We start from the raw sequence: 25,584 nt of genomic DNA, 5'->3' as shown, positions 1-25,584 counted from the left end.
GCCCCGGGTTTGCAGGATGATCATTCAGGAGGGAAAGAACCGCTCTGATGAACCCCCCGGGGTCTAGACTCTGGTGGTGGTGATAGTCCGATCTGAAAGGAGAAGGTTTCAGCTTGGCCCTGTATTAGGACACAGGAGGCGAAGGGGTGGAGGAGGGTTGTGCGTTGACGCCTGAAATGACAACTGACAGGGAGGGGAGAGCAGATTTAAAGGGGTTAGCAGGTGCGATGATTGGCTAGCCGGGGCGTAACGCCCCTGATCGCTTATTGAGATAACGTGTGACACCCGATGATATTGTCTTCCTGATTGAACTTACGCTGAGCTACATTTGTTTTAAAATGTAATTCAACTGAGGTCAAAATGCCGATTTTTATTCCACAGTTTGTATTTAACAAGTCTCCAAAGAGCCATCAGAGAGGACGGGGAATCCTAGTTATTAAAGCAGTAAATAACAGCGACATGTAAGCCAAATTAAACGGTTAAATCCTCTTTCTTTTTATCTCCCAGCTCTTCAGTGATGTCGCCTATAAGGCCAGAGATCGGGAGGATCTCATCGCCGGCATAGATGAGTTTTTGGACGAGGTGATTGTTCTGCCGCCTGGAGAATGGGATCCCAAAATCCGCATTGAGCCGCCAAAGAAAGTCCCCACGGCCGACAAGAGGTTTGAGTTTTACCATCTTTCTCAGAGATTAACTTAAACTCTCAGTGGGTTTTTTGGTGGCACGATAAGCGAAATGCAACAGAGTTCTATCTTTTACCAAATAAACTTGGTTTGAAAAGATTTACAACCCTTTGAAAAGACACTTTGAGCATCATGGAGAAACATTTTGGCACCCAATAATCTAATGATCCAAGTGTACAACTGAACATCTACTCCAATTGATCCTGATTGTACATCAAACCAAATCATGTAGTCATTCATTAAAAAACGTTACACTTTTTTGTGAAGCCCCCTTTTTAAACGGCGTAATTAAATTGCATCAGAAATGGATTGCAACATTTTTTTGATTGCATCAGAATTTAATTACACTATTTACTTAATTGTGAAGCCCCGTTTTAAAACAGGTAACAATTATATTGCATCAGAGTTGGATTGCAGAATTGTATTACATTATTTACTTCATGCAACCCTGATATTTTGATGGGGGCATCATCATTTAGGGGTTGCATTAAAAAATAATGTAATTAAATTATCTACAATAGATTAAATGCTTCCTACACTCTTTGCTTTGTATTTGTAATGCTAATATTGCTTTGTAATGCATATTTTATAATGCATTCATATTTTCTTACCCCCATATTAACTCTCTTCGGTGCTCTACGTTTTGTTTCTGTTTTATGTCCTATATATATTAATGTTGCATGTTGGAGGATCCTGTAACTTCAGTTTTTCATTGCCATATCTACACTGCTATAGCTGATGTGAAAATGATAATAAAGCCTTGAAACTTGAAAATATTTACTCCAGCCTGTGCTTTACGTTTGTTTTGTGCAGGAAGTCGGTGTATAACCTGAGCGAGTTGGGGCAGCCCAACGGGACGGCGGGGGGAGGGGGGGGGCAGTCGGAGGACGAGGAGATGCCCCTCCAACACGAGCTGGGGGAGGAGCTGGCTTTCACCGGGCGGTGGGTAGATCAAAACACAAAGCAGAAGTCATGATTATTTAAAGGGGACCTATCATGCAAAATGCACTTTTGTATGTCTTTTATACATAAAGATGTGTCCCCGTCAGGGAACAAAACCCTCTCTCTTTTCCTCCGTACCCAAATCTCTAAAAACGGGGGTACAACGGAGCTGATCCAGATTTGCGTCCGATATGACGTAATATCTGAAATGTGGGCAGGCTTTACAGCCACGGGCCAATCAGAAACATTGCTGTCAGAAACAATGAGACATGTTCTGGAAGTAATATGGTCTGTGTTTACGTTAGTATCGCTAACACTCAGAGCTAACCTGTACTGAAGAGAGTATGTGTGTGAAGAAGCAGGAAATAAAAGGAACTCACCTTGTGGTAAACCCGAGAGAGAAAAATAGTTTGAGCTCCATACTGTTTCAGAAATAATCCATGATGAGGTTTAGAACATGATGGAGTTTAATCATGGCAGCATTTCGCTGAGTTTCTGCCGGTAGAATTCTCCCTCTTTCCGCCTTTTTTTTATTAACCTGTTAAGCCCGGCAACGCGTTTTTTTTTCATGAAACTGTGTCTCAGGGCTTCTTAACATTTAACAACCTATTAATGTGTCATACCTACTTAACGGGAAGAAACTCAGCTAACTGACGATATAAACCATTTTTAGCTAAACAAAACACAAGTCTCACAAGAAGCGTCTAAATGAGCCCCGAGCGAAAAAATGCTAACACACTTAGCACAGAACTCACGGTATAAATACTTTATTACTTATCGGATCTGCACAAACAAGATATCAGCTAGCAAGCTGAGATTCCACAGATTCTAGATCTATAAGTATCATCAGTGAACGATCAGAACTTGCGGGAAGCAAACCCAGACATCACACAACGTAGCTTTAGCCAACACGGCAAATGTCTTACCTTTGCTGTTGTTCTGATCAAAAGTTGTGTTCAATGGCATTAAAACGAGAAAAACGCTGCTGAAGGTCAATCCAATGTGTCTGTGTCACTTTGAAATGATTGCTGATAATCCATCAGCAATAAACCTACTTTTCAGTTTTCAGAGCGTAAAATAGCTTTCGACTCTCACTTGTCAATGGTAATGTGTAGGTGGATTTAGGAACTCCTCCTTCGATTCTATTGGCTCTAACGGTTCAAAAGAGATGTCAATCATCAAAATCGACCCATGGGTTCCAGAGAAAGGGCAACTCCACCCAAATCCACCCAAATGACCCCAGAGGTGTTTTTTTCTTTGCTAAACCTCACTAAAAAGGTCAAATGTCACTTGTTTTGCATCAATCTTGATACAGGGTACTTATATGTTATAGTTTGGATTCATAAAGCTTGTAGTCTTATCCCATCATTCAAGGGTATAAATAATTTTCAATCTGAATTTAATTTAAAATAAAAAAATTCTATATTGATTCTGACTTTTCTACATCCAACTCACAGGTGTGTCATTGCTTTGAGAAAAAAGATTATTAATTTCCCCCTTTTAGAAGGGAAGATATGGTCATTTGTTCTGGGCATGTCATTTTCGAGCCTGAGGCCTGAAAAACAGGCTCAGGGCTTAACAGGTTAAAGAAGACCTTTTTAAAGCAAATATTTTAATACAGAATTAAATGTATTGCCAATTAATGAGAAATTACTGCGAAAAAAATGAAAGTGAGACGAGTGGCAATAATCAAACACATTATTAGCAATGTTTTCTTTTTGTATTTTTTAAATCTGAATTTGGTTTATTGCTAACTACACATACAAGACATTTGCTCTGTAGTGCATGCATAAACACAGTCAAGTCAATTGAAATTGTAAAATAAAAGCCAATATAGAAATATTATAATAACTAAAAATGTGTACGAGATGTAAGAATATAGAAAAAAGAAATGTACTGTAAAAAAATATATTTAACTATTTTTACAAGAAAAACAATTATGCAAATTAGGAAATACTATTTCTAAATGACAAATTATTGCAAAACAATAAGTAGAGTATATCTGAATTGAAGTGGGAGATCGTGTAATGTAATGTCGTGTGTGTGTGTGTTTGTGACAGTTTCTGTGGGGGTCTGTACCTGGACATTAAGAGGAAGTTGCCGTGGCTACCGAGCGATATCTACGAGGGTTTCCACTACCAGTCCATCTCCGCCGTGCTCTTCATCTACCTGGGCTGCATCACCAACGCCATCACCTTCGGGGGGCTGCTGGGGGACGCCACCGACAACTACCAGGTGAGAGAGATCAATAGAGGGCAAAAGTACACACATCCTGTACTCAAGTAGAAGTACAGATACTCGTGTTTAAAAATACTCTGGTAAAAGTAGAAGTACTGACTAAACTTCTTTACTCAAGTCAAAGTAAAGAGGCTTTGAAATGTACTTCAGTAAAAAGTACCCATAACTAGCAGCTGTTTTAAAGAGTACCTGACCTCCCTTTATATTCATAGAACAATAATGTCATTGTTAGCTAATGAATGTTTCCATGCTGAACAACGGCAACATGACAACGTTTCCATTGGTCCCTCTTCTTTAGAGAAGACCAGGAAATGATGGATACACGGATCGTGTTCAAATCAATAGGCACGCAATGACTCTAAAGAATAATGATCACGCATCAAACACACATTCAGACTAAAGGAACCAGCTGTTTGGAAAATGAGAGAAGTAGAAAGTACAGGTATTTGAGTTCAACATGTAAGAAGTAGAAAGTACAGGTATTTGAGTTCAACATGTTAGAAGTAGAAAGTACAGGTATTTGAGTTCAACATGTGAGAAGTAGAAAGTACAGGTATTTGAGTTCAACATGTAAGAAGTAGAAAGTACAGGTATTTGAGTTCAACATGTAAGAAGTAGAAAGTACAGGTATTTGAGTTCAACATGTAAGAAGTAGAAAGTACAGGTATTTGTGTTCAACATGTAAGAAGTAGAAAGTACAGGTATTTGAGTTCAACATGTAAGAAGTAGAAAGTACAGGTATTTGAGTTCAACATGTAAGAAGTAGAAAGTACAGGTATTTGTGTTCAACATGTAAGAAGTAGAAAGTACAGGTATTTGAGTTCAACATGTGAGAAGTAGAAAGTACAGGTATTTGAGTTCAACATGTAAGAAGTAGAAAGTACAGGTATTTGTGTTCAACACGTAAGAAGTAGAAAGTACAGGTATTTGGGTTCAACATGTAAGAAGTAGAAAGTACAGGTATTTGAGTTCAACATGTAAGAAGTAGAAGTACAGGTATTTGAGTTCAACATGTAAGAAGTAGAAAGTACAGGTATTTGAGTTCAACATGTAAGAAGTAGAAAGTACAGGTATTTGGGTTCAACATGTAAGAAGTAGAAAGTACAGGTATTTGGGTTCAACATGTAAGAAGTAAAAGTACAGGTATTTGGGTTCAACATGTAAGAAGTAAAAGTACAGGTATTTGGGTTCAACATGTAAGAAGTAGAAAGTACAGGTATTTGAGTTCAACATGTAAGAAGTAGAAAGTACAGGTATTTGTGTTCAACATGTAAGAAGTAGAAAGTACAGGTATTTGGGTTCAACATGTAAGAAGTAGAAAGTACAGGTATTTGAGTTCAACATGTAAGAAGTAGAAAGTACAGGTATTTGAGTTCAACATGTAAGAAGTAGAAAGTACAGGTATTTGGGTTCAACATGTAAGAAGTAGAAAGTACAGGTATTTGAGTTCAACATGTAAGAAGTAGAAAGTACAGGTATTTGAGTTCAACATGTAAGAAGTAGAAAGTACAGGTATTTGAGTTCAACATGTAAGAAGTAGAAAGTACAGGTATTTGGGTTCAACATGTAAGAAGTAGAAAGTACAGGTATTTGAGTTCAACATGTAAGAAGTAGAAAGTACAGGTATTTGAGTTCAACATGTAAGAAGTAGAAAGTACAGGTATTTGAGTTCAACATGTAAGAAGTAGAAAGTACAGGTATTTGAGTTCAACATGTAAAAAGTAGAAAGTACAGGTATTTGGGTTCAACATGTAAGAAGTAGAAAGTACAGGTATTTGAGTTCAACATGTAAAAAGTAGAAAGTACAGGTATTTGTGTTCAACATGTAAGAAGTAGAAAGTACAGGTATTTGTGTTCAACATGTAAGAAGTAGAAAGTACAGGTATTTGAGTTCAACATGTAAGAAGTAGAAAGTACAGGTATTTGAGTTCAACATGTAAAAAGTAGAAAGTACAGGTATTTGAGTTCAACATGTAAGAAGTAAAAGTACAAAGTCGTCAATAATAAATATAAATAATATATATTTTTAAAAGAACAGTTTAAGTGTACATGTTTTTGTTTTAAAATAACTGCCATGTGTGGAATAAACAAATAAAATAAAAATAATAACCTCCCCATTCCTCCCCTCTCTCAGGGCGTGATGGAGAGTTTTCTCGGCACGGCGTTGGCCGGCACCGTGTTTTGTCTCTTCAGCGGACAGCCGCTCATCATCCTCAGCTCCACCGGACCCATCCTCATCTTCGAAAAGCTCCTGTTCGATTTCAGCAAGTAAGTACTGATATACACCTGAACATCAGCAGGAGAGGACTCTTTAAAGTAGAGACACTACATACTGATATACACCTGAATATCAGCAGGAGAGGACTCTTTAAAGTAGAGACACTACATACTGATATACACTTGAACATCAGCAGGAGAGGACTCTTTAAAGTAGAGACACTACATACTGATATACACCTGAACATCAGCAGGAGAGGACTCTTTAACGTAGAGACACTACATACTGATATACACCTGAACATCAGCAGGAGAGGACTCTTTAAAGTAGATACACTACATACTGATATACACCTGAACATCAGCAGGAGAGGACTCTTTAAAGTAGAGACACTACATACTGATATACACTTGAACATCAGCAGGAGAGGACTCTTTAAAGTAGAGACACTACATACTGATATACACCTGAATATCAGCAGGAGAGGACTCTTTAACGTAGAGACACTACATACTGATATACACTTGAACATCAGCAGGAGAGGACTCTTTAAAGTAGAGACACTACATACTGATATACACCTGAATATCAGCAGGAGAGGACTCTTTAACGTAGAGACACTACATACTGATATACACCTGAACATCAGCAGGAGAGGACTCTTTAAAGTAGAGGGTTATTTCATCATGTCTTTATACAGAGAAACACTACATCTCCTGCTATAGATGAGAACAAGTAAATGTATATATCTTTAAAACAAAGCAAGAACTGTAAAAGTGCTTCATACAATGGGAAAAGCATTGAGGCAAAGACCAAAACCTACACACCACAGGAAAGAGAAAACTCAAGATAGAGCTTCTTTAAAAGCTTCAAAATGTACCCTGTTTTAACCATGCTTTCTCTGATGTTCACTCCCACAGGAGCAACGGTATCGACTACATGGAGCTGCGTCTGTGGATCGGGATGCACTCGTGTCTGCAGTGTTTCATCCTGGTAGCTACAGACGCTAGCTTCATCATAAAATACATGACGCGCTTCACGGAGGAGGGCTTCTCCAGCCTCATCTCCTTCATCTTCATCTCAGACGCCATTAAGAAGATGGTGGGCTCCTTCAAGTATTACCCCATCAACACCGACTTTAAGCCTGAGTACGTCACCATGTACAAGTGCGAGTGCCTGGCCCCGGACCCGGGTGAGTTCAGACTGTTGCTCAGGGAGATAGAGGGGGGTTATAGTGGACCCTGAAGGCAGCATCTCCCTGGATCAGTGGGATTTCTCCATGTGATTTTGGATTATTGCAGAAAGTACTCTTTGTCAAACAAACGTTTATGATACTTACAGGTTTAGTTCAGCAGGATAATCTCCACATATTAACACCACTTTATGATTTCTGAAGTAAAACACTAATGTTAGGCTATATAGTTCCTTTATAACCCAACATTAGCCGCCTTTAGTTTAGCGGTGGTGACGTGAAGTCATGTGACCGTGCTGTAGTTCCTTTATAGCCCAACGTTTGCCACCTTTAGCTTAGCGGTGGTGACGTGAAGTCATGTGACCGTGTTGTAGTTCCTTTATAGCCCAACGTTTGCCACCTTTAGCTTAGCGGTGGTGACGTGAAGTCATCTGACCGTGCTGTAGTTCCTTTATAGCCCAACATTAGCCACCTTTAGCTTAGCGGTGGTGACGTGAAGTCATATGACCATGCTGTAGTTCCTTTATAGCCCAACATTAGCCACCTTTAGCTTAGCGGTGGTGACGTGAAGTCATGTGACTGTGCTGTAGTTCCTTTATAGCCCAACATTAGCGTTTTACTTCAGAAATCATAAAGTGATAATATTTTCTGCAATAGATGCTAACTTCAGGGTTTGCCTACAAATATAAGTCATCACTGCACCACTCTATTTTGCACTATTAGCAAATGATTCAGCATTTTAGCACTTCATGTTCTCCCTTATAAAAATCTGTGTTTTTGGTTGTTCGCCTAAAATGAAGTCTAACACAAGCTGAAGACATTTTAACGTTTTCACATTTTAATTGCAGTCGTTTCTGTAGACAATGATTTCTGTAACTGATTTGTCTCCTGTCTGTTTTGCCATGCACAAACACTTTGGCTGCCATCTCTCACAAGTGAGTATGTTGGTGTGTGCATGAGCCTCGCAGTGATTTCTGTAGAAACAGATGCTGGATTCTCCTTTTCTCCTCATTAACTCTCTGTCTCTCCCCATTCACAAACAGTGGCTACAATGATCTTCAATGCTTTAGTTCCAATGCCAGATAACAGCTCTAGTGTCTCTGTCATTGGGGTAAGTGCTTGTTTCATTATGTTTTCAAATTTTAAATGTGTGAATAATGTTGTGTTTGTGTTGTTTTAATATTTTAATTCAACTTTTTTTTTAAATTATTATTTTTTTTTAAATGTTATATTCATTGTATGGAACATCCCATAATGAATTACAAGTGGTGTATTTATGCCAAAATAACAGCAGAGGTGAAGTACTCAGATCTTGTGTTCAAGTAATATAACAATAACAATAATAATAATAATAATACATTTATTTAGTATAGCACCTTTCACAGAAATACAATTCACAAGAAAGAACAAAAGTTACAGTTAAGGCCGCAGAAACATGAATACAATAACAACAAGTAAAAGTAGAAGTACTCTGATCTTGTACTTGAGTAAAGTAGAAGTACTCAGATCGTCTACTTGAGTAAAAGCAGAAGTACTCTGATCTTGTTCTTGAGTAAAAGTAGAAGTACTCTGATCTTGTTCTTGAGTAAAAGCAGAAGTACTCTGATCTTGTACTTGATTAAAGTAGAAGTACTCAGATCGTCTACTTGAGTAAAAGCAGAAGTACTCTGATCTTGTTCTTGAGTAAAAGTAGAAGTACTCTGATCTTGTTCTTGAGTAAAAGTAGAAGTACTCTGATCTTGTACTTGAGTAAAGTAGAAGTACTCAGATCTTGTACTTGAGTAAAAGCAGAAGTACTCTGATCTTGTACTTGAGTAAAGTAGAAGTACTCAGATCGTCTACTTGAGTAAAAGCAGAAGTACTCTGATCTTGTTCTTGAGTAAAAGTAGAAGTACTCTGATCTTGTTCTTGAGTAAAAGCAGAAGTACTCTGATCTTGTACTTGATTAAAGTAGAAGTACTCAGATCGTCTACTTGAGTAAAAGCAGAAGTACTCTGATCTTGTTCTTGAGTAAAAGTAGAAGTACTCTGATCTTGTTCTTGAGTAAAAGTAGAAGTACTCTGATCTTGTACTTGAGTAAAGTAGAAGTACTCAGATCTTGTACTTGAGTAAAAGCAGAAGTACTCTGATCTTGTACTTGAGTAAAAGTAGAAGTACTCAGATCTTGTACTTGAGTAAAAATAGAAGTACTCAGATCTTGTACTTGAGTAAAAGTAGAAGTACTCAGATCTTGTACTTGAATAAAAGTAGAAGTACTCAGATGTTGTACTTGAGTAAAAGTAGAAGTACCAGAGTGTAGGAATACTCTGTTACAGTAAAAGTCCTGCATTCAAAATGTTCCTCAAGTGAAAGTATAAAAGTATTCTCATCAAAATATAGTTAAAGACAGTAAAAGTAGTCGTTGTGCAGATTGGTCCATTTCAGAATAATATATATGATATGTTTTATAATGATTGATCATGAAAGTGTTCTCAAAGCTGGTAAAGGTGCAGCTAGTTTGAATGACTTTGTATACTGCAGGGTAGCTTGTATGTAAAAATAAGAATGTAATTTTCAAATCTCCATTCATAGCTTCTTCCTGATTGAGACAGTTTTTTTTAAAAACATAATTGTAGTTCATTATCTACTGCTCTCATCCTCTCTTCTTTGTGTCTCACTTCATCTCGTCTCACTCGGGGTTTAAACATCACATTCATGGCTCCACTTTTCACACGACCGTATGTTTAATTTTCCTCCACGTCAATACTCTTCGCTGTTCTTCATCCTGCCGCCCCCCTCCCCCCCAGTTGAATGTGACAGGTCTGGACTGGAGCCAGCTGAGTAAGAAGGAGTGTCTGAAGTACGGAGGGGCTCTGGTGGGAAAGACCTGCAAGTACGTCCCCGATCTGGCCCTCATGTCCTTCATCCTCTTCTTCGGCACCTACTCCATGACCGTCAGCCTCAAGAAGTTCAAGTTCAGCCGCTACTTCCCCACCAAGGTGAGGAGAATATCTGCCTGAGCGTCTTCTCTTATAGACAAAACAAAAGGATGTGCAGCGAGGCGGTCATTAATGAAAACAGAACAGGATCCCGACCCAAATAAAACTACCCGGCTACGTATTTAATAAACCCAAGACTTGACTGACAATATTGATTTAGAAATGATCGTAATTGCTTCCGCAAAGATAAAAATACTCTGTTTTCTGTAACCTTCCAAGTCTATTTACAGTTTATTTACCACTCTTTAAACCGCAGAGCCCATATCGTGTTCCCTTTAGTGTTTACTTCCTGTCTGTCCTCTGCGGCTGTTCCCTTTAGTGTTTACTTCCTGTCTGTCCTCTTCTGCTGTTCACTTTAGTGTTTACTTCCTGTCTGTCCTCCTCTGCTGTTCACTTTAGTGTTTACTTCCTGTCTGTCTTCTTCTGCTGTTCCCTTTAGTGTTTACTTCCTGTCTGTCTTCTTCTGCTGTTCCTTTTAGTGTTTACTTCCTGTCTGTCTTGTTCAGCTGTTCACTTTAGTGTTTACTTCCTGTCTGTCTTCTTCTGCTGTTCCCTTTAGTCTTTACTTCCTGTATGTCTTCTTCTGCTGTTCCCTTTAGTCTTTACTTCCTGTCTTCTTCTGCTGTTCCCCTTAGTGTTTACTTCCTGTCTGTCTTCTTCTGCTGTTCCCTTTAGTCTTTACTTCCTGTATGTCTTCTTCTGCTGTTCCCTTTAGTCTTTACTTCCTGTCTTCTTCTGCTGTTCACTTTAGTGTTTACTTCCTGTCTGTCTTCTTCTGCTGTTCACTTTAGTGTTTACTTCCTGTCTGTCTTCTTATGCTGTTCACTTTAGTGTTTACTTCCTGTCTGTCTTCTTCTGCTGTTCCCTTTAGTGTTTACTTCCTGTATGTCTTCTTCTGCTGTTCCCTTTAGTGTTTACTTCCTGTCTTCTTCTGCTGTTCCCTTTAGTGTGTACTTCCTGTCTGTCTTATTCTGCTGTTCCCTTTAGTGTTTACTTCCTGTCTGTCCTCTTCTGCTGTTCCCTTTAGTGTTTACTTCCTGTCTGTCTTATTCTGCTGTTCCCTTTAGTCTCTACTTCCTGTCTTCTTCTGCTATTCGCTTTAGTGTTTACTTCCTGTCTGTCCTCTTCTGCTGTTCCCTTTAGTGTTTACTTCCTGTCTGTCTTATTCTGCTGTTCCCTTTAGTCTCTACTTCCTGTCTTCTTCTGCTGTTCACTTTAGTGTTTACTTCCTGTCTGTCTTATTCTGCTGTTCCCTTTAGTGTTTACTTCCTGTCTGTCCTCTTCTGCTGTTCACTTTAGTGTTTACTTCCTGTCTTCTTCTGCTGTTCCCTTTAGTGTTTACTTCCTGTCTTCTTCTGCTGTTCCCTTTAGTGTTTACTTCCTGTCTTCTTCTGCTGTTCCCTTTAGTGTTTACTTCCTGTCTTCTTCTGCTGTTCCCTTTAGTGTTTACTTCCTGTCTTCTTCTGCTGTTCCCTTTAGTGTTTACTTCCTGTCTGTCTCTGATTTTGTGTCTAGTTTGTCTCTTTTTGTTTGATCTGTGACTCATTACCTTAATATGCATATTTGTTTGTGCTGTTGTCTGTTTCTTCTTGGCCATTTTGAGTCGTTATGTGTCTCTTTGTGTCATCCGAACAATACATATTCAAACAGAGGCTCTCATCACGTGACCTAGTAGTAGGTCTGTTCAGTAATCCTTACAACACTCACAACATGTAGTTTATTTCCACTTTAATGTCATTTTTAGCATCACATGCTGATTGTACAGGCTCTCCTGCATCTGATCTCAAACAGGAAGTGGATAACCAAACAGACACAAATAAACTGAACCCTTCTTTTACCTGATGCTGTACCTGAAGTGAATTCAGTTCGGGGACAAATACATGTTTATTTAACTTGAATTGTGACTTTTGTTTCCCTCCAGTTGAGGAAACTGATCAGCGACTTCTCCATCTTCATGTCAATCATGACCTTCGTGGGGCTCGACATGTTGCTGGGACTCGGGACCCCCAAACTGATCGTCCCCACAGAGTTTAAGGTACAGAAACTCTTTTCAAATTAAGCAGAATCAGAAATCTTTAATTTGTCACAAAGCAGGGAAATGTACGGTATTACAGCAAAGGCACAATGTACAGAAAAAGGCAAACACAAGATAAGCAGACTACAAATTAAATATAAACACTAATTCCAAACCACTCACTAAACAAATAACTCGCCATGTTCAAATCAGAAACTCACCTTTTCAGAACTGCTTTTAGGCCCCACCCACACGGAGACGAAACCGGTTTTGAACCGAAGTCGATTTAAAAAAAGTCTTCCGTCCAAACGAAACCGCTCAAAACCGCTGGAGACGCTGTAGTACATATGCCGGGCCTGTAGGTGGCGCTGTGCTTCCGCCACAAAATACACCAAAAGCAGCGAATAAGACCCCCCGAGCATGGGCATAAGGCATAAACAAACAAACAAGGTCAAATCTGTAACATGGTCAGTAGCGTCTGGAGCACGAACGCAACCCTGTGATCCGCCATTGAAGAATTTTAGAATTGGGAGGGATGAAACCCTCTTTAATGGTCACACATGCAGAGCACACAGCACACACAGTGACATGTGTTCTCTGCTGTTAGCCCATCCTAGTACCAGGAGTCTAGTACCAGGAGCAGTGGGCAGCTATTGTACAGCGCCCGGGAGCAATGGGAGTGGCGGGGGGGAAGGGGGATGTCCAGTGCCTTGCTCAAGGGCAGTACGGCAGGGCAGGAGGTGAACTGGGACCTCTCCAAGCAGCAGTCCACACTCCATATTTAGGTCTGGTCGGGGACTTGAACCGGCGACCCTACGGCTCACAGTCCAAGCCCCTACTGACTGCCGGACATTGTTGTTGTTGGCGAAACGCATCAGCAATGACGCGGGGGTGAGCAGGAGGGGTGGGGAGAGGCGGGTCTATGGCGTCATCGATCCAGGAAAAGATCATATAGGGGCGGACACACGGAGCCGCAAGCGTTTCGTCTCCAGACTTACCCACTTTGGGAGTCGGTTTCAAAGTTTATCATATTAGGGATTCGAAACCGCGGCTCCGTTTCGGCCTCGTGTGGACGAACCGTCTATACGATAAATAACTTTAGCGGATACAACTGAAATCGTCTCCGTGTGGACGAGGCCTTCATTTGTAAGGGTAAATGGACTGTTCTTATAAATATCTTTATCAGGTATTTTCGACCCCTCAAAGCTCTTACAACGAGTCATTCACCCATTCACACCTCATTCATGCAGAGCAGCGCCACTTGCTCTAGGGAAGCTAACACACACACACTCTCACTCTCACACACACACACACACACACACACACACACACACACACACACACACACACTCACACGCTCACACACACACACACACACTCACACACAGTTGGTGTAAGAGGTTAAACCTACCTACAAACTGTTAAGGGTCTAAAATGTAGTGTAAATATCAGATATAAGATATGTATCGCCTCTCTCTTCTGCCTCCAGCCGACTCGTCCCGGCCGAGGCTGGCTGGTGATGCCGTTTGGGAAGAACCCCTGGTGGGTCTACGTGGCGAGCTTCGTTCCAGCGCTGCTCGTCACCATCCTCATCTTCATGGACCAGCAGATCAGCGCCGTCATCGTCAACAGGAAGGAGAACAAACTCAAGGTGGGAATATTACATCCTGATGGTGCATTCAATGGGATTACTGTGGGAAGTAGTGGAGTACACATACTTTGTTACTTTACTTAAGTACATGTTTCTGGTATCAGTACTTTACTCCACGACTTTTTACTTTTACTTCTTACACTTTTAACACAAATACCTGTACTTTCTACTTCTTACATTTTGAACACAGGCTGGTTACTTTAGTTTTAATCTGTGTTTGGTGGCGTGATCATTATTATTTAGAGTCATTAGGCGCGTTCACACCAAGTTCTTTGCCGTACTTAGTTCCCAGTACTTAGTTCATCAGAACTCTTTAGTTCTGATGAACTAAAGAGCAGATCGCGTTCACACTGGAATAAGTCCCTGGGGGTGGATTAGGCAAATGAAGCCGCTGACGTCACTTCTTCTTCTTCTGCTTTGGGTTTACTGGCAGGCCGCAAACAACTTCACGTCGTATGCTGCCACCCGAAGTCTCCGGCCGGAAGTCCCCGGAGTTGGGGACTGGCTTCAATAAAAGCTGCTGGGACTCCCAGCAGCTTTTATTGAAGCCTTCCGAGTAAATCGCCAGAACGCCGACACCCTCCTCATCTCCACCGCTCCCATGTTTTATTTTGTGTTGCCATAGGTTAGTCTCTCTGCGTTTTTGCGCTGGACTAATGCTAATGCTAATAATGCTAATGCCAGCAAATAAAATGGCAGCTTCACAAAACTTTTCGGACTTTTACGGGGCGTGGTTTGCAATCCACCCAGCCAATCATAAATGGGAACCTTTTTCTCCCAGGAAAGTACCTGCTCTCTAGCAGGGACTACAAAGGTGGTGAAAAGGTTCTCATGAACTAAGTTCTAGTTCCAGATTTTTTTGGGGTGAACGCAACATTTCAAGAACTATCGGAACTATACTGGGAAAAGTACTCCGGTGTGAAAGCGCCTATTGCGTGCCTATTGATTTGAACACGATCCGTGTATCCATCATTTCCTGGTCTTCTCTAAAGAAGAGGGACCAATGGAAACGTTGTCATGTTGCCGTTGTTCAGCATGGAAACATTCATTAGCTAACAATGACATTATTGTTCTATTAATATAAAGGGAGGTCAGGTACTCTTTAAAGCAGCTGCTAGTTATGGGTACTTTTCAAAGCCTCTTTACTTTTACTTGAGTAAAGAAGTTTAGTCAGTACTTCTACTTTTACCAGAGTATTTTTAAACATTAGTATCTGTACTTCTACTTGAGTAAAGGCTGTGTGTACTTTTGCCATCTCTGATCAATCAATCAATCAATGTTTATTTATATAGCCCGATATCACAAATGTTACATTTGTCTCAGTGGTCTTCACAGTTTGTACAGAATATCAGTATGACAATACGACACCCTCTGTCCTTAGACCCTCTGTCCTTAGACCCTCTGTCCTTAGACCCTCACATCGTACAAGGAAACACTTCCAGAGAAAACCCACAGTTTTAAAGGGAAAAATGGGAGAAACCTCAGGGAGAGCAACAGAGGAGGGATTTGTGGTATTTGTGTTCAAAGTGTAAGAAGTAGAAAGTACAGGTATTTGGGTTCAAAATGTAAGAAGTCAAAGTAGAAAGTCGTCAGAAAAATTAGTAGTGGAGTAAAGTACTGATACCAGAAAAATGTACTTAAGTAGAGTAACGAAATATTTGTACTCCACTACTTCCCACCTCTGATAACAACACAATAACCCCCCCCCCTTGCAGAAAGGCTGCGGCTACCACCTGGACCTGTTCTGGGTGGGGGTCCTGATGGCCGTCTGCTCCTTCCTGGGTCTCCCCTGGTACGTGGCGGCCACCGTCATCTCCATCGCCCACATCGACTCTCTGAAGATGGAGAGTGCGTCCAGCGCGCCGGGAGAGCAGCCGCAGTTCCTCGGGGTCAGGTGGGTGCAAGAACACACAGATACAACTTTATTAGAGACACAGTCTGCGGACGAATGGTACAAAAAAAAACCTACAAAAACAATGAAAACATGTTTTTTTTATTGTTTGTTCACAGCATGTACTGTAAAGCGGAAGGCGCTATAAAAATATAATCTATTATTATTATAAAGGTGTTTTTGCTTGTAAGAAGTACAAATATCTTCTATTAGAACAAGTGGATAATTTGCTACGGAAGATGTATTGTAAAAGAAGGGATATTTAGATCATTGTGATCTTGTAATTAGCTGGGGAAACTTATTTTGAATTGTATTTGACCAGAATAAGTTGTTACAAAATAAGCCACAAACGCTCAAAAGATTTCTGCAATCTGATGTTATTTGGTGATTTACCATTAAAAAGTAAAAGAAAAATGTTTCATCTCAGATACAACTCAAAATAAGTGGTTTTCAAGAGTCTTTGGTTTAAGATACTGGTGCATTCACACCTATAGTCCGCTTTCTGGTGCGCACCAGACCACCGTTTGTTACATTGTTTCATTTTTCAGAAGGTTCGGTTTGCGTTCACACGGGCAAATCTCAAACGGACTATAAACTTTAAACTAGGGCTGTCAAACGGTTAATATTTTTAATCAGATTAATCACAGCTTAAAAATTAATTAATCATGATTAATCACCATTCGAACTATGTCCAAAATATGCCATTTCTTTATGCATATTGTTGTGGGAATGGAAAGATAAATGAAAGAAGGCGGATATATCCATTTCACATACAGTATCTATGTTTATTGTAACATTTTTCTGTGTGTCAAAATGAAAGACAGCCCACACACCTATCAATCATCAAACCGTGGGGTCTTAATTCATTACGTGTTGATTTCTATCAACGGGGGAGTACTTCAGGAAAGTCGACGGGGGGTGGCTAGTGGAGTACTTCGTGACCACAGAGTGTGAACGTTGTGATCAGCTGTTTTAGCGCAGTTCTCCAGTGAAGGGGGGGGGGGAGAGAAGTCTCCCTCCGCAGCCGGTTGGCGTAGTTTTGGCACAGTTCCGTTGTACAGACCGACGTTAACAGCAGGCCTGTCTGTGCACACAGAGACCGACTCTGTCGTCCGGTGATCTAACCGCCTTCTGGAAAAGCTTCACAAGTACGTCGGTACGCAAATGCGCTTTGTGACACAAGTGACGGTACGCATTTCAGATTACGCACATAACCTGCGTACCAGTTATGTGCACCCCTGTACTACAGCAAAAGTATTCTCCGTCGGGACTTCCTGCAACAACACCACGCCGTTATCTTGATTCTGATTGGCCAGAAGACATTATCAAAGATGTTCTATTGAGAGGACGATCACTACGTGACAAAAGTTTTCAAAACCGTGGCTTCTGAAATCAATCTTACTAACTGCTGTCTGTGCAATTCACTCGGCACGTGTTGGCGGACTTTATTTTGCTTACTTTAACATCATTTGTCATGGTGGGGCTAAGCCATTTCTTGGTATGGGTGTAGCCTACCCCAGCCATACCCTGGCGCTGCCACTGGTGGCATGTATGGGGCGGGCCATTCTGCACATGCGTTAAATGCGTTAAATATTTTAACGCAATTAATTCAAAAGATTAATTACCGCCGTTAACGCGATAATTTTGACAGCATTACTTTAAACACAAGTCATGTGCTCGGAAATGCTGTTCAACCATTGGTCAGACATTAAGGGGGTAAAAACGCAAATCCCGGCAATTTCTACCGGAGCCTCCGCCATGGAGCATCGGCACTTTCGGCAGGTTGTTCTCATGCTGCTGTTAATCTGGAGATCAACAGACTCTAGCGGCCCGCGCATATGATTATATAATCAGACAACGTGCGTTAACAATCATTATAACATAATGAGAGACGTTCTGCAGTCAGGAGGGGCGTTTCACCGACGACAGGTGTTCTTACTTTTATGTAGCTGACGGAGAATTTTTACTTTACACGACACTGTTCAACACTTCATTCAGAAATCACACATAGCACATGTTAAAACGAAAGTGTCTAGGAATATTTCTGTTCTAAACAAGGCAAAGTATTTGCTAGATCACAAGGCATTGAGGATGTTGTACTGTTCACTCATTTTGCCATTTTTCATTTATTGTATAGAAGTGTGGGGCAACACGTACATGAGCAACATAAAGCCATTGTCAATATTACAGAAAAGGGCAGTAAGAATAATTCATAAAGCTGACTCAAGAGAACACCAACAGACTGGTTTTTAAGTCAGGACTCTTGAAACTCAAAGACAGCCGAGCTGCAGACATTATCAGTAATGCAACAAAGCAGAATGTTACCAGCATGTTTACAACAGTTGTTTGTTTTTGGATCAGACAAGGAAGACCACAGAAGGAAATTAAATGTTAAGCATCCATATGCAAGGACTACTCTTAAACAAATGTGTATTTCGGTAGTTTGTGTACAATTGTGGAATTCTCAACACAAGGATCTAAAGAATTGTATTTGTATTTTTCAGTTAAAGAAGTTGTATAAATTAAGAAAGATGGGACTATATGAAGCAGAATGTGAATAAGTCTATCTACTGGTCCTTCATGTTTTTGATGTCTTTGATGTGATGTCTCCTCTGTATTTGCGGGTCCCATTGCCATTGTTATTGTTGTTATTGTTATTGTTATTATCATCATGTGTCGCTTTCCACCTTCTTCTCCAGTAGGACTCAGATGAGGGTGTTGTACTTTTCTTTTCTTTTCCTTATACATGATGTTTTGGTGTTTTGTTTCTTTCCGTTAACGGTCAAGTGGGAAATAAGTATTTTATTTGTGTGTTTCTCTTAGTATCCTAAGATACTGTTATGTTTGGCTGTGAAAATTATTATTATGAAGGGCATCTATTTGTATTAATTTGTTGTTTTAGAAAGGGGCAGGTCACATGAGATGTTATTCTTCTCCCTGCTCCTTTTCGCTAAATGGTAGAGTCATGTTTTGTGAAAATTATTGTACATTTGGTTTTGCGTACCATGAGCGGGACAAATAAAAATGAAATGAAAATTCTGCTTCACTCTTTAACTAAACAACCGCGGATGTCTTGAAAGACTCTTTCGCTAAAGATTTTGAAGATATCCGCGTTCTTGTGACACGTAAATACTACGCTTCCTATGTTTTGGTGCGGACTGCGTTCACACCATGAACCGCTCCAGAGTTCACAAGCAAGCGCTCCGAGACCACCTATTTTAGCGGACCAGAGTCCGGTTGTTTAGTTCACTTCAGAGGTCTCGGACTGTGTTCACACCGACCCAAATGAACCGCACCAAGCGGCTAAACGCACCAGGGTTCGATTCAACCGGACTATACGAGGCAGGTGTGAACGCACCCTGATGCATTGTCCAAAAGCAATACCCCATATCTCACTGCATTTTTACATCTCATATCAAGTGTAAAGAATATTCTGACTTGATATTAGACGATATTTGTGTCTTTTCCCAACCACTTCAGAATCAGAATACTTATATTCGTCCAACAGGGGGGAATATGTACATTGTTAGAGCAAAAGTTAAGAGCCAAACAAAGCTTTATCAATTAGGGATCATGCATCCAAATATGAAAGATAAAAAAAGAAATGAGAGACATCTCAATCTACAGAATACACATCCGGTACGAGTAACTGTATTAAAGGTTTAGAGGAGAATTCATCAGGACTTAAGAGAGACAATGGCATAGGATGTAAAATGCTAAAAAAAGCCCCGCTATAAAGATTATTTGACTGCAATTATACTTTTACTTTTTTAATAAACAGAGAACAAAGAATGACGGGCATTCTGGTGTTCTGCCTCACCGGAGTCTCCATCTTCCTCGCTCCGGTACTCAAGGTATGAAGCTTTGATAATAACACCTGTTTGATATGTTATTAACTCTAAGTTAAAGAGACCCTATTCTGCTTTTTGGGGTTTTGTCTTTGTCCTGTAGTGTGTTATCTAGGTTTTAGTGCATGTAAATGGTCTGCAGAGGCTAAAATCCCTGTGTTCAGTCCAGAGAGTTTCAATTCGCCACACCAATACTTTTGTACCTTTTTAATTAAGTAAATACTTTTACTTAGAGGTCACCTATTATGCAAAATCCTCTTCTTCATGTCTCTTCTTCATCAACATGTGTCCCCTCTTCTTCATGTCTCTTCTACATCACCATGTGTCCCCTCTTCTTCATGTCTCTTCTACATCAACATGTGTCCCCTCTTCTTCATGTCTCTTCTACATCAACATGTGTCCCCTCTTCTTCATGTCTCTTCTACATCAACATGTGTCCCCTCTTCTTCATGTCTCTTCTACATCAACATGTGTCCCCTCTTCTTCATGTCTCTTCTTCATCACATGTGTCCCTCTTCTAGTCTCTTCTACATCAACATGTGTCCCCTCTTCTTCATGTCTCTTCTACCTCAACATGTGTCCCCTCTTCTTCATGTCTCTTCTACATCAACATGTGTCCCCTCTTCTTCATGTCTCTTCTACGTCAACATGTGCCCCCTCTTCTTCATGTCTCTTCTACATCAACATGTGTCCCCTCTTCTTCATGTCTCTTCTACATCAACATGTGTCCCCCTCTTCTTCATGTCTCTTCTACATCAACATGTGTCCCCTCTTCTTCATGTCTCTTCTACATCACCATGTGCCCCCTCTTCTTCATGTCTCTTCTACATCAACATGTGTCCCCTCTTCTTCATGTCTCTTCTACATCAACATGTGTCCCCTCTTCTTCATGTCTCTTCTTCATCAACATGTGTCCCCTCTTCTTCATGTCTCTTCTACATCAACATGTGTCCCTCTACATCAACATGTGTCCCCTCTTCTTCATGTCTCTTCTACATCAACATGTGTCCCCTCTTCTTCATGTCTCTTCTACATCAACATGTGTCCCCTCTTCTTCATGTCTCTTCTACATCAACATGTGTCCCCTCTTCTTCATGTCTCTTCTACATCAACATGTGTCCCCTCTTCTTCATGTCTCTTCTACATCAACATGTGTCCCCTCTTCTTCATGTCTCTTCTACATCAACATGTGTCCCCTCTTCTTCATGTCTCTTCTACATCAACATGTGTCCCCTCTTCTTCATGTCTCCTCTACATCAACATGTGTCCCCTCTGTGGAAAGAGACTCTGAAAGTTTCAGGAACAAAGATTCTCTCTCTTTTTGATCCATTTCTATAAAAACCTGTCTGAAAATGAGCTGATCAGATTTCGGCCACTTTATGATGTCATAACGATGTGTTGTCTTGTGTAACCATTAGCCAATCACCAACCAAGGTAACCCCCCCCCCCCTTATCACCTGAATCTCCTCCTAGAGCACCATTGAGTTCTTTGTAACCAAATCTCTCTCAGAGGGGCGTGGGGAGGGGCTCCTTATTTTCATCTGAAGTAACAGACAGAGAATCAGCACTTTGGAAACAGGGCTGAAACAGAGGGGATTATGGGTAATGCTGCAATGATCTGTTTGGTGTTTCAGCCAATCAGAGACGGGCTCTGTATATATCTGAGAGCTGTAATATATTGATGGAAAACGATATGATAGGGGACCTTTAAGTTAATAATCTCACATGTTGTTTTTTCCGCTCACAGTACATCCCGATGCCCGTGCTCTACGGCGTCTTCCTCTACATGGGCGTGGCGTCTCTCAGTGGGATCCAGGTACGCTGTTAATGTCGGTTTTCAAGATAAATCGAATTATTGTAGCTGGAGATCTTTTTTTAAACAATATTTGTATTGAAGTTTTCAAATATAACGAACATTACACAAACATAAAACGGTCAGTCTAGGTGGCAGATACAGTGTACAACCAAATGGATAGGCATGTAAATAAACACAGGTCAGTATTCAGATGAAATCAATCTGAAAGAATATGACGTGGGCTTCTACACTTTAAGCTGGACTTCTTCCTTATTGCAGATATATCCGACGAGAAGCAGGTGGGAATCGGCTTATTTAGAGCACACAATCACAGGAAGAGATGTTATGAGCGCCCACATGTTGTAAAAGTGCAAATAAGATATTAATACATAAACTGTAGATATCAAATGTGTAGGTTTGTGATAAGAAATATCCACAGCAGAGTTTTTATCTAAATACAGTCGGTATAGATTTTGCAACTTCCTGCAAATTAGGATTAGGGTTTAACTTTGTTTTGTGATTTTTGGTAGGTTTTGTTTTAGGTACAGGTCGTGGTATTGCATTATCTCATGACTGTTTGAAAATAAAAATATCTGACATGAATTTACCAGCATTTTTAAGAGATTTGCATTGTTTTTTTGACAGCCCACTTTGCATTTATTGTAGTTTATGGCTGGTAAATGGTGCAAAACGTTGTCCCCTGATTTCTTTAAAGAAAACTAAATGGAATTGGTATTATTTTTAAGTTTCTGTTACGACTGAATAAACGGGTTTGAACTCAAATGCACGACTCACACAGGTTTTAACCACAAAAAAGGTTTATTCAAACCGAAGCTCTACTACAGTGGTATAAAAAACTAAATTACTCTTAACGAGGAAAAACAGTTTCAAAACAAAGTCACTCTTAATGAGGTAAAACACTAGGAGCATGAATAACCAAATACTCAGACAAGACGTGGCTCAAAGCTCTGCTTGGGAGTATTCCTGGCATGATACGCTGGTAGTTTGTCACAAGAAACGAAAACGAACAGGTAATAAATACACCAGATAATGGGGAACAGGCGGGGTCGACAATCACAGGAGTGGGAGACACACGAGGAAGGGAGGTCAGAGTATCTGAAACGAGAGGGAAGGTTACTATTCAAAAATAAAGGGGAAAATCACAAAGACAAAAACAGTTAACTAAATTTAACATAATTTGCGAGAGATGACGGTTTCAGATTTTAAAAAAATCATACATGTAGATCTCTCGCTCGTTGAAATGCTTAACAAAAAGTCTATTAAGTATGATTGTTTAAAATGTGAAAGACATTCATAATACAGACAGGGTGTTGCATAAGGTTCCTAAAAAACACGAGGATAGATAATGATGCTTGCATTCCCTATCACAGTTCATTGTACAGTTTGTATCAGTTGCTTTGAATATTAGATGTACAGTTTTAGATTAGATTACTTTGTTGTCATTACATAATGCAAGCAGAGTGTCACAAAATTAGGAGGGTCTAACCAGAGTGCAGTCTGTACAAAATAAATGATACAAATAAAGGTAAATAGATATCAAATGTATTGTGTATTTTGAGGTCTGCCTGTCAGTAAGGTGTCCTCTTTGTCTCCTGGTGCTGCTCAGTTCTGGGACAGGATCAAGTTGTACATGATGCCGTCCAAACACCAGCCGGACTTCCCCTTCCTGCGCCACGTCCCTCTGAGGAAGGTCCACCTCTTCACGCTGGTCCAGATCTTATGTCTGGCCGTGCTCTGGACCCTCAAATCCACCTTCCTAGCCATCATCTTCCCCGTTATGGTACGTGGGAAAACAATTCTTACATTTACAAACGTATAGCTTTCGGTGAATGCCGTGTTATATCTAAGAGGAAATTATGTTTCACTAAAAACAGGTCCACTGGTGTGCGTTAATCCTCAAAATACCAACTTAATTCTTCAAAATACTACCTTAACCGAACATAATACCGCCTTGACTCCCAAAAATACCACCTTTACCAACAAAAACACCATCTTAAACCTACAAATACCACAATTACTCACCAATATATCCTCCAAAATATCACATTAAACCTCCAAAATTCCATCTTATCGCATAGAAATACTACCTTACCCAACCAGAAAACAACTTAACCAACTAAAATACCACCAAATCAAATATCACATTAAACCTCCATAATACCAGCATTGAAATACCACCTTTACCCACCAAAAAACCATCCTAAACCTTCAAACACCACCAAAATATCCTCCACAATATCACATTAAACCTCCAAAATTCCATTTTAACCCAATTTACCCAACCAGAAAACACCTTAACCAACTAAAATACCGCCTAAAACCTTCAAATACCAGCTTGACCCACAAAATAACACAATAACCAACCATTATATCACATTAACCCACCAAAATACCACCATTTAGAATACCACCTTTACCCACACAATACCACCTTAACCATCAATTATAGCAACTTAAACCCGAAACACCAACGTTAAACTCCAAAGTTTAACTTAACTCAAATACCACTGTAACCCTCCAACCTTATCCCGCCAATATCTAGTTTAACACAGTAAAATTACCACCTCAACTCCACAAATACCACTTTAACGCATCAAAATTCCTCTTTAGCCCACCATAATCTCACATTAACCCTCCAAATACCAATTTAACCGACCAGAATTACACCTTAACCCACCAAAATAACACTTTAACTGAATAAAATACCTCCTTAACCCTACAAATACCAACTTAACCCACCAAAATACCACTCTAACCATCCAAAATCCACCTTAATTCTCTATAATACTACCTTAACCCTCCTAATTTCACTTTTACCCACCAACATTCCACTTTTTCCTCTCCGAATAAAACCTGACTCCGCCAAAATCTTTCTTGACCTACTAAATACAAATGTTATCAACTAGAATACCAACATTAAGCCTAAAAATGATACCTTTTATCCACCAAAAAAACACCTTACCCCTCGAAATACAACCTTAACCCAACATAATACCACCGTTACCCTCCATTTACCATTTTAACCCACAGTAATACCACAGTAATGTGTTTTGCGATGGCATACGCATGTACTTTATGTGTTTTTATATTGGAGTGAGTCTGTGTATTTTTCTCTGTGGTCTATTTCTTTTACTTTGCTGCTAGATAACCCCCCCCCCCCTCAGGGAAATAAGGTTGGAGTTGAAACGTCCTGCAGAGAATTGGATATAGTTCAGTAGCATGACATCCAGATTCTGTCTGAGCTGGCGGGACGCTGAGAAGAAGCTCCAGGGGAGGTCGGACATGTTGCAAAAAACAATCCAGTGCACAGATAAAAAGAACAGAAACTGAAAAGATCTAATTCCTTAAGATTTACCTTTTGGACCATTTTCAGTTTTCTTTTATAACTTGTTAAATATTATACTATTAGTTATATTCTGTAATATACATATTGTTTATTAAAATGGTAGACATAATTTATTCATCCCAAATTCTGAATTTTGCATCTGTGTTTGACATTTGCAGCTAAATATATATGTTTTATTGGAATGATTAATTATTCTGATGCTCGTGAACTCTTTGAGTATTTAAAAAAGCGCTGTATAATTAAAATGTATAATTATTTCAACAAATGTATTTTATACGTTTTAATTATTATTTGTTGTAATGGTTTTTTGGTTAAAAATGATTATTATTAGTGTGTTTATTTGAAACATATATTTTCTGTCCTCGGTGCAGATCCTGGGTCTGCTGCTGGTCCGGAAGATGCTCGACATGGTCTTCTCTCAGCACGATCTGGCCTGGATAGACGACCTCCTGCCAGGGAAAGACGACAAGAAGAAGAAGGAGGACAAGAAGAAGAAGGGGAAGGACGAGGACAAGAAGAAGAAGAAGGGGAAGGAGAAGAAGAAGCCCAAACAGGAGGACAGCGAGGAGGAAGAGGAGGAAGAGGAGGAGGAGGAAGAGGAGGTGAGAAACTCGAGCCTCTGCTGCCCCCTGCAGGAAACATGGAGTCACTGCAGAGCTGGGGCTGTACTACCTTGTATCACATAGGCATATCCAGAGAAGGCAAAAGTACACACATCCTTTACTCAAGTAGAAGTACAGATACTCGTGTTTAAAAAAATTTATACT

General features: G+C 40.0%; 1 protein-coding gene across 1 annotated transcript in view; it reads left to right on the top strand.

The window, feature by feature from the left end:
* The window catches only part of slc4a5a (solute carrier family 4 member 5a), a gene marked incomplete at its 3' end in the record, with an annotated part of 49,187 nt that extends 23,768 nt beyond the window's left edge, over nucleotides 1-25,419 (top strand). The window contains 14 exon segments of the mRNA XM_034201087.1: nucleotides 508-662; nucleotides 1,497-1,625; nucleotides 3,686-3,860; nucleotides 5,998-6,131; nucleotides 7,002-7,273; nucleotides 8,317-8,384; nucleotides 10,060-10,251; nucleotides 12,173-12,286; nucleotides 13,755-13,916; nucleotides 15,632-15,810; nucleotides 19,589-19,661; nucleotides 21,403-21,471; nucleotides 23,078-23,251; nucleotides 25,189-25,419. Of these exon segments, the coding sequence (XP_034056978.1) occupies nucleotides 508-662; nucleotides 1,497-1,625; nucleotides 3,686-3,860; nucleotides 5,998-6,131; nucleotides 7,002-7,273; nucleotides 8,317-8,384; nucleotides 10,060-10,251; nucleotides 12,173-12,286; nucleotides 13,755-13,916; nucleotides 15,632-15,810; nucleotides 19,589-19,661; nucleotides 21,403-21,471; nucleotides 23,078-23,251; nucleotides 25,189-25,419 (2,127 nt within the window).
* Nucleotides 25,420-25,584: the final 165 nt, after the last annotated feature.

Source organism: Gymnodraco acuticeps, unplaced genomic scaffold, assembly GCF_902827175.1.
Source record: "Gymnodraco acuticeps unplaced genomic scaffold, fGymAcu1.1, whole genome shotgun sequence".
NCBI lineage: Eukaryota > Metazoa > Chordata > Actinopteri > Perciformes > Bathydraconidae > Gymnodraco > Gymnodraco acuticeps.
This window is presented reverse-complemented; position numbering and strand designations above follow the sequence as displayed.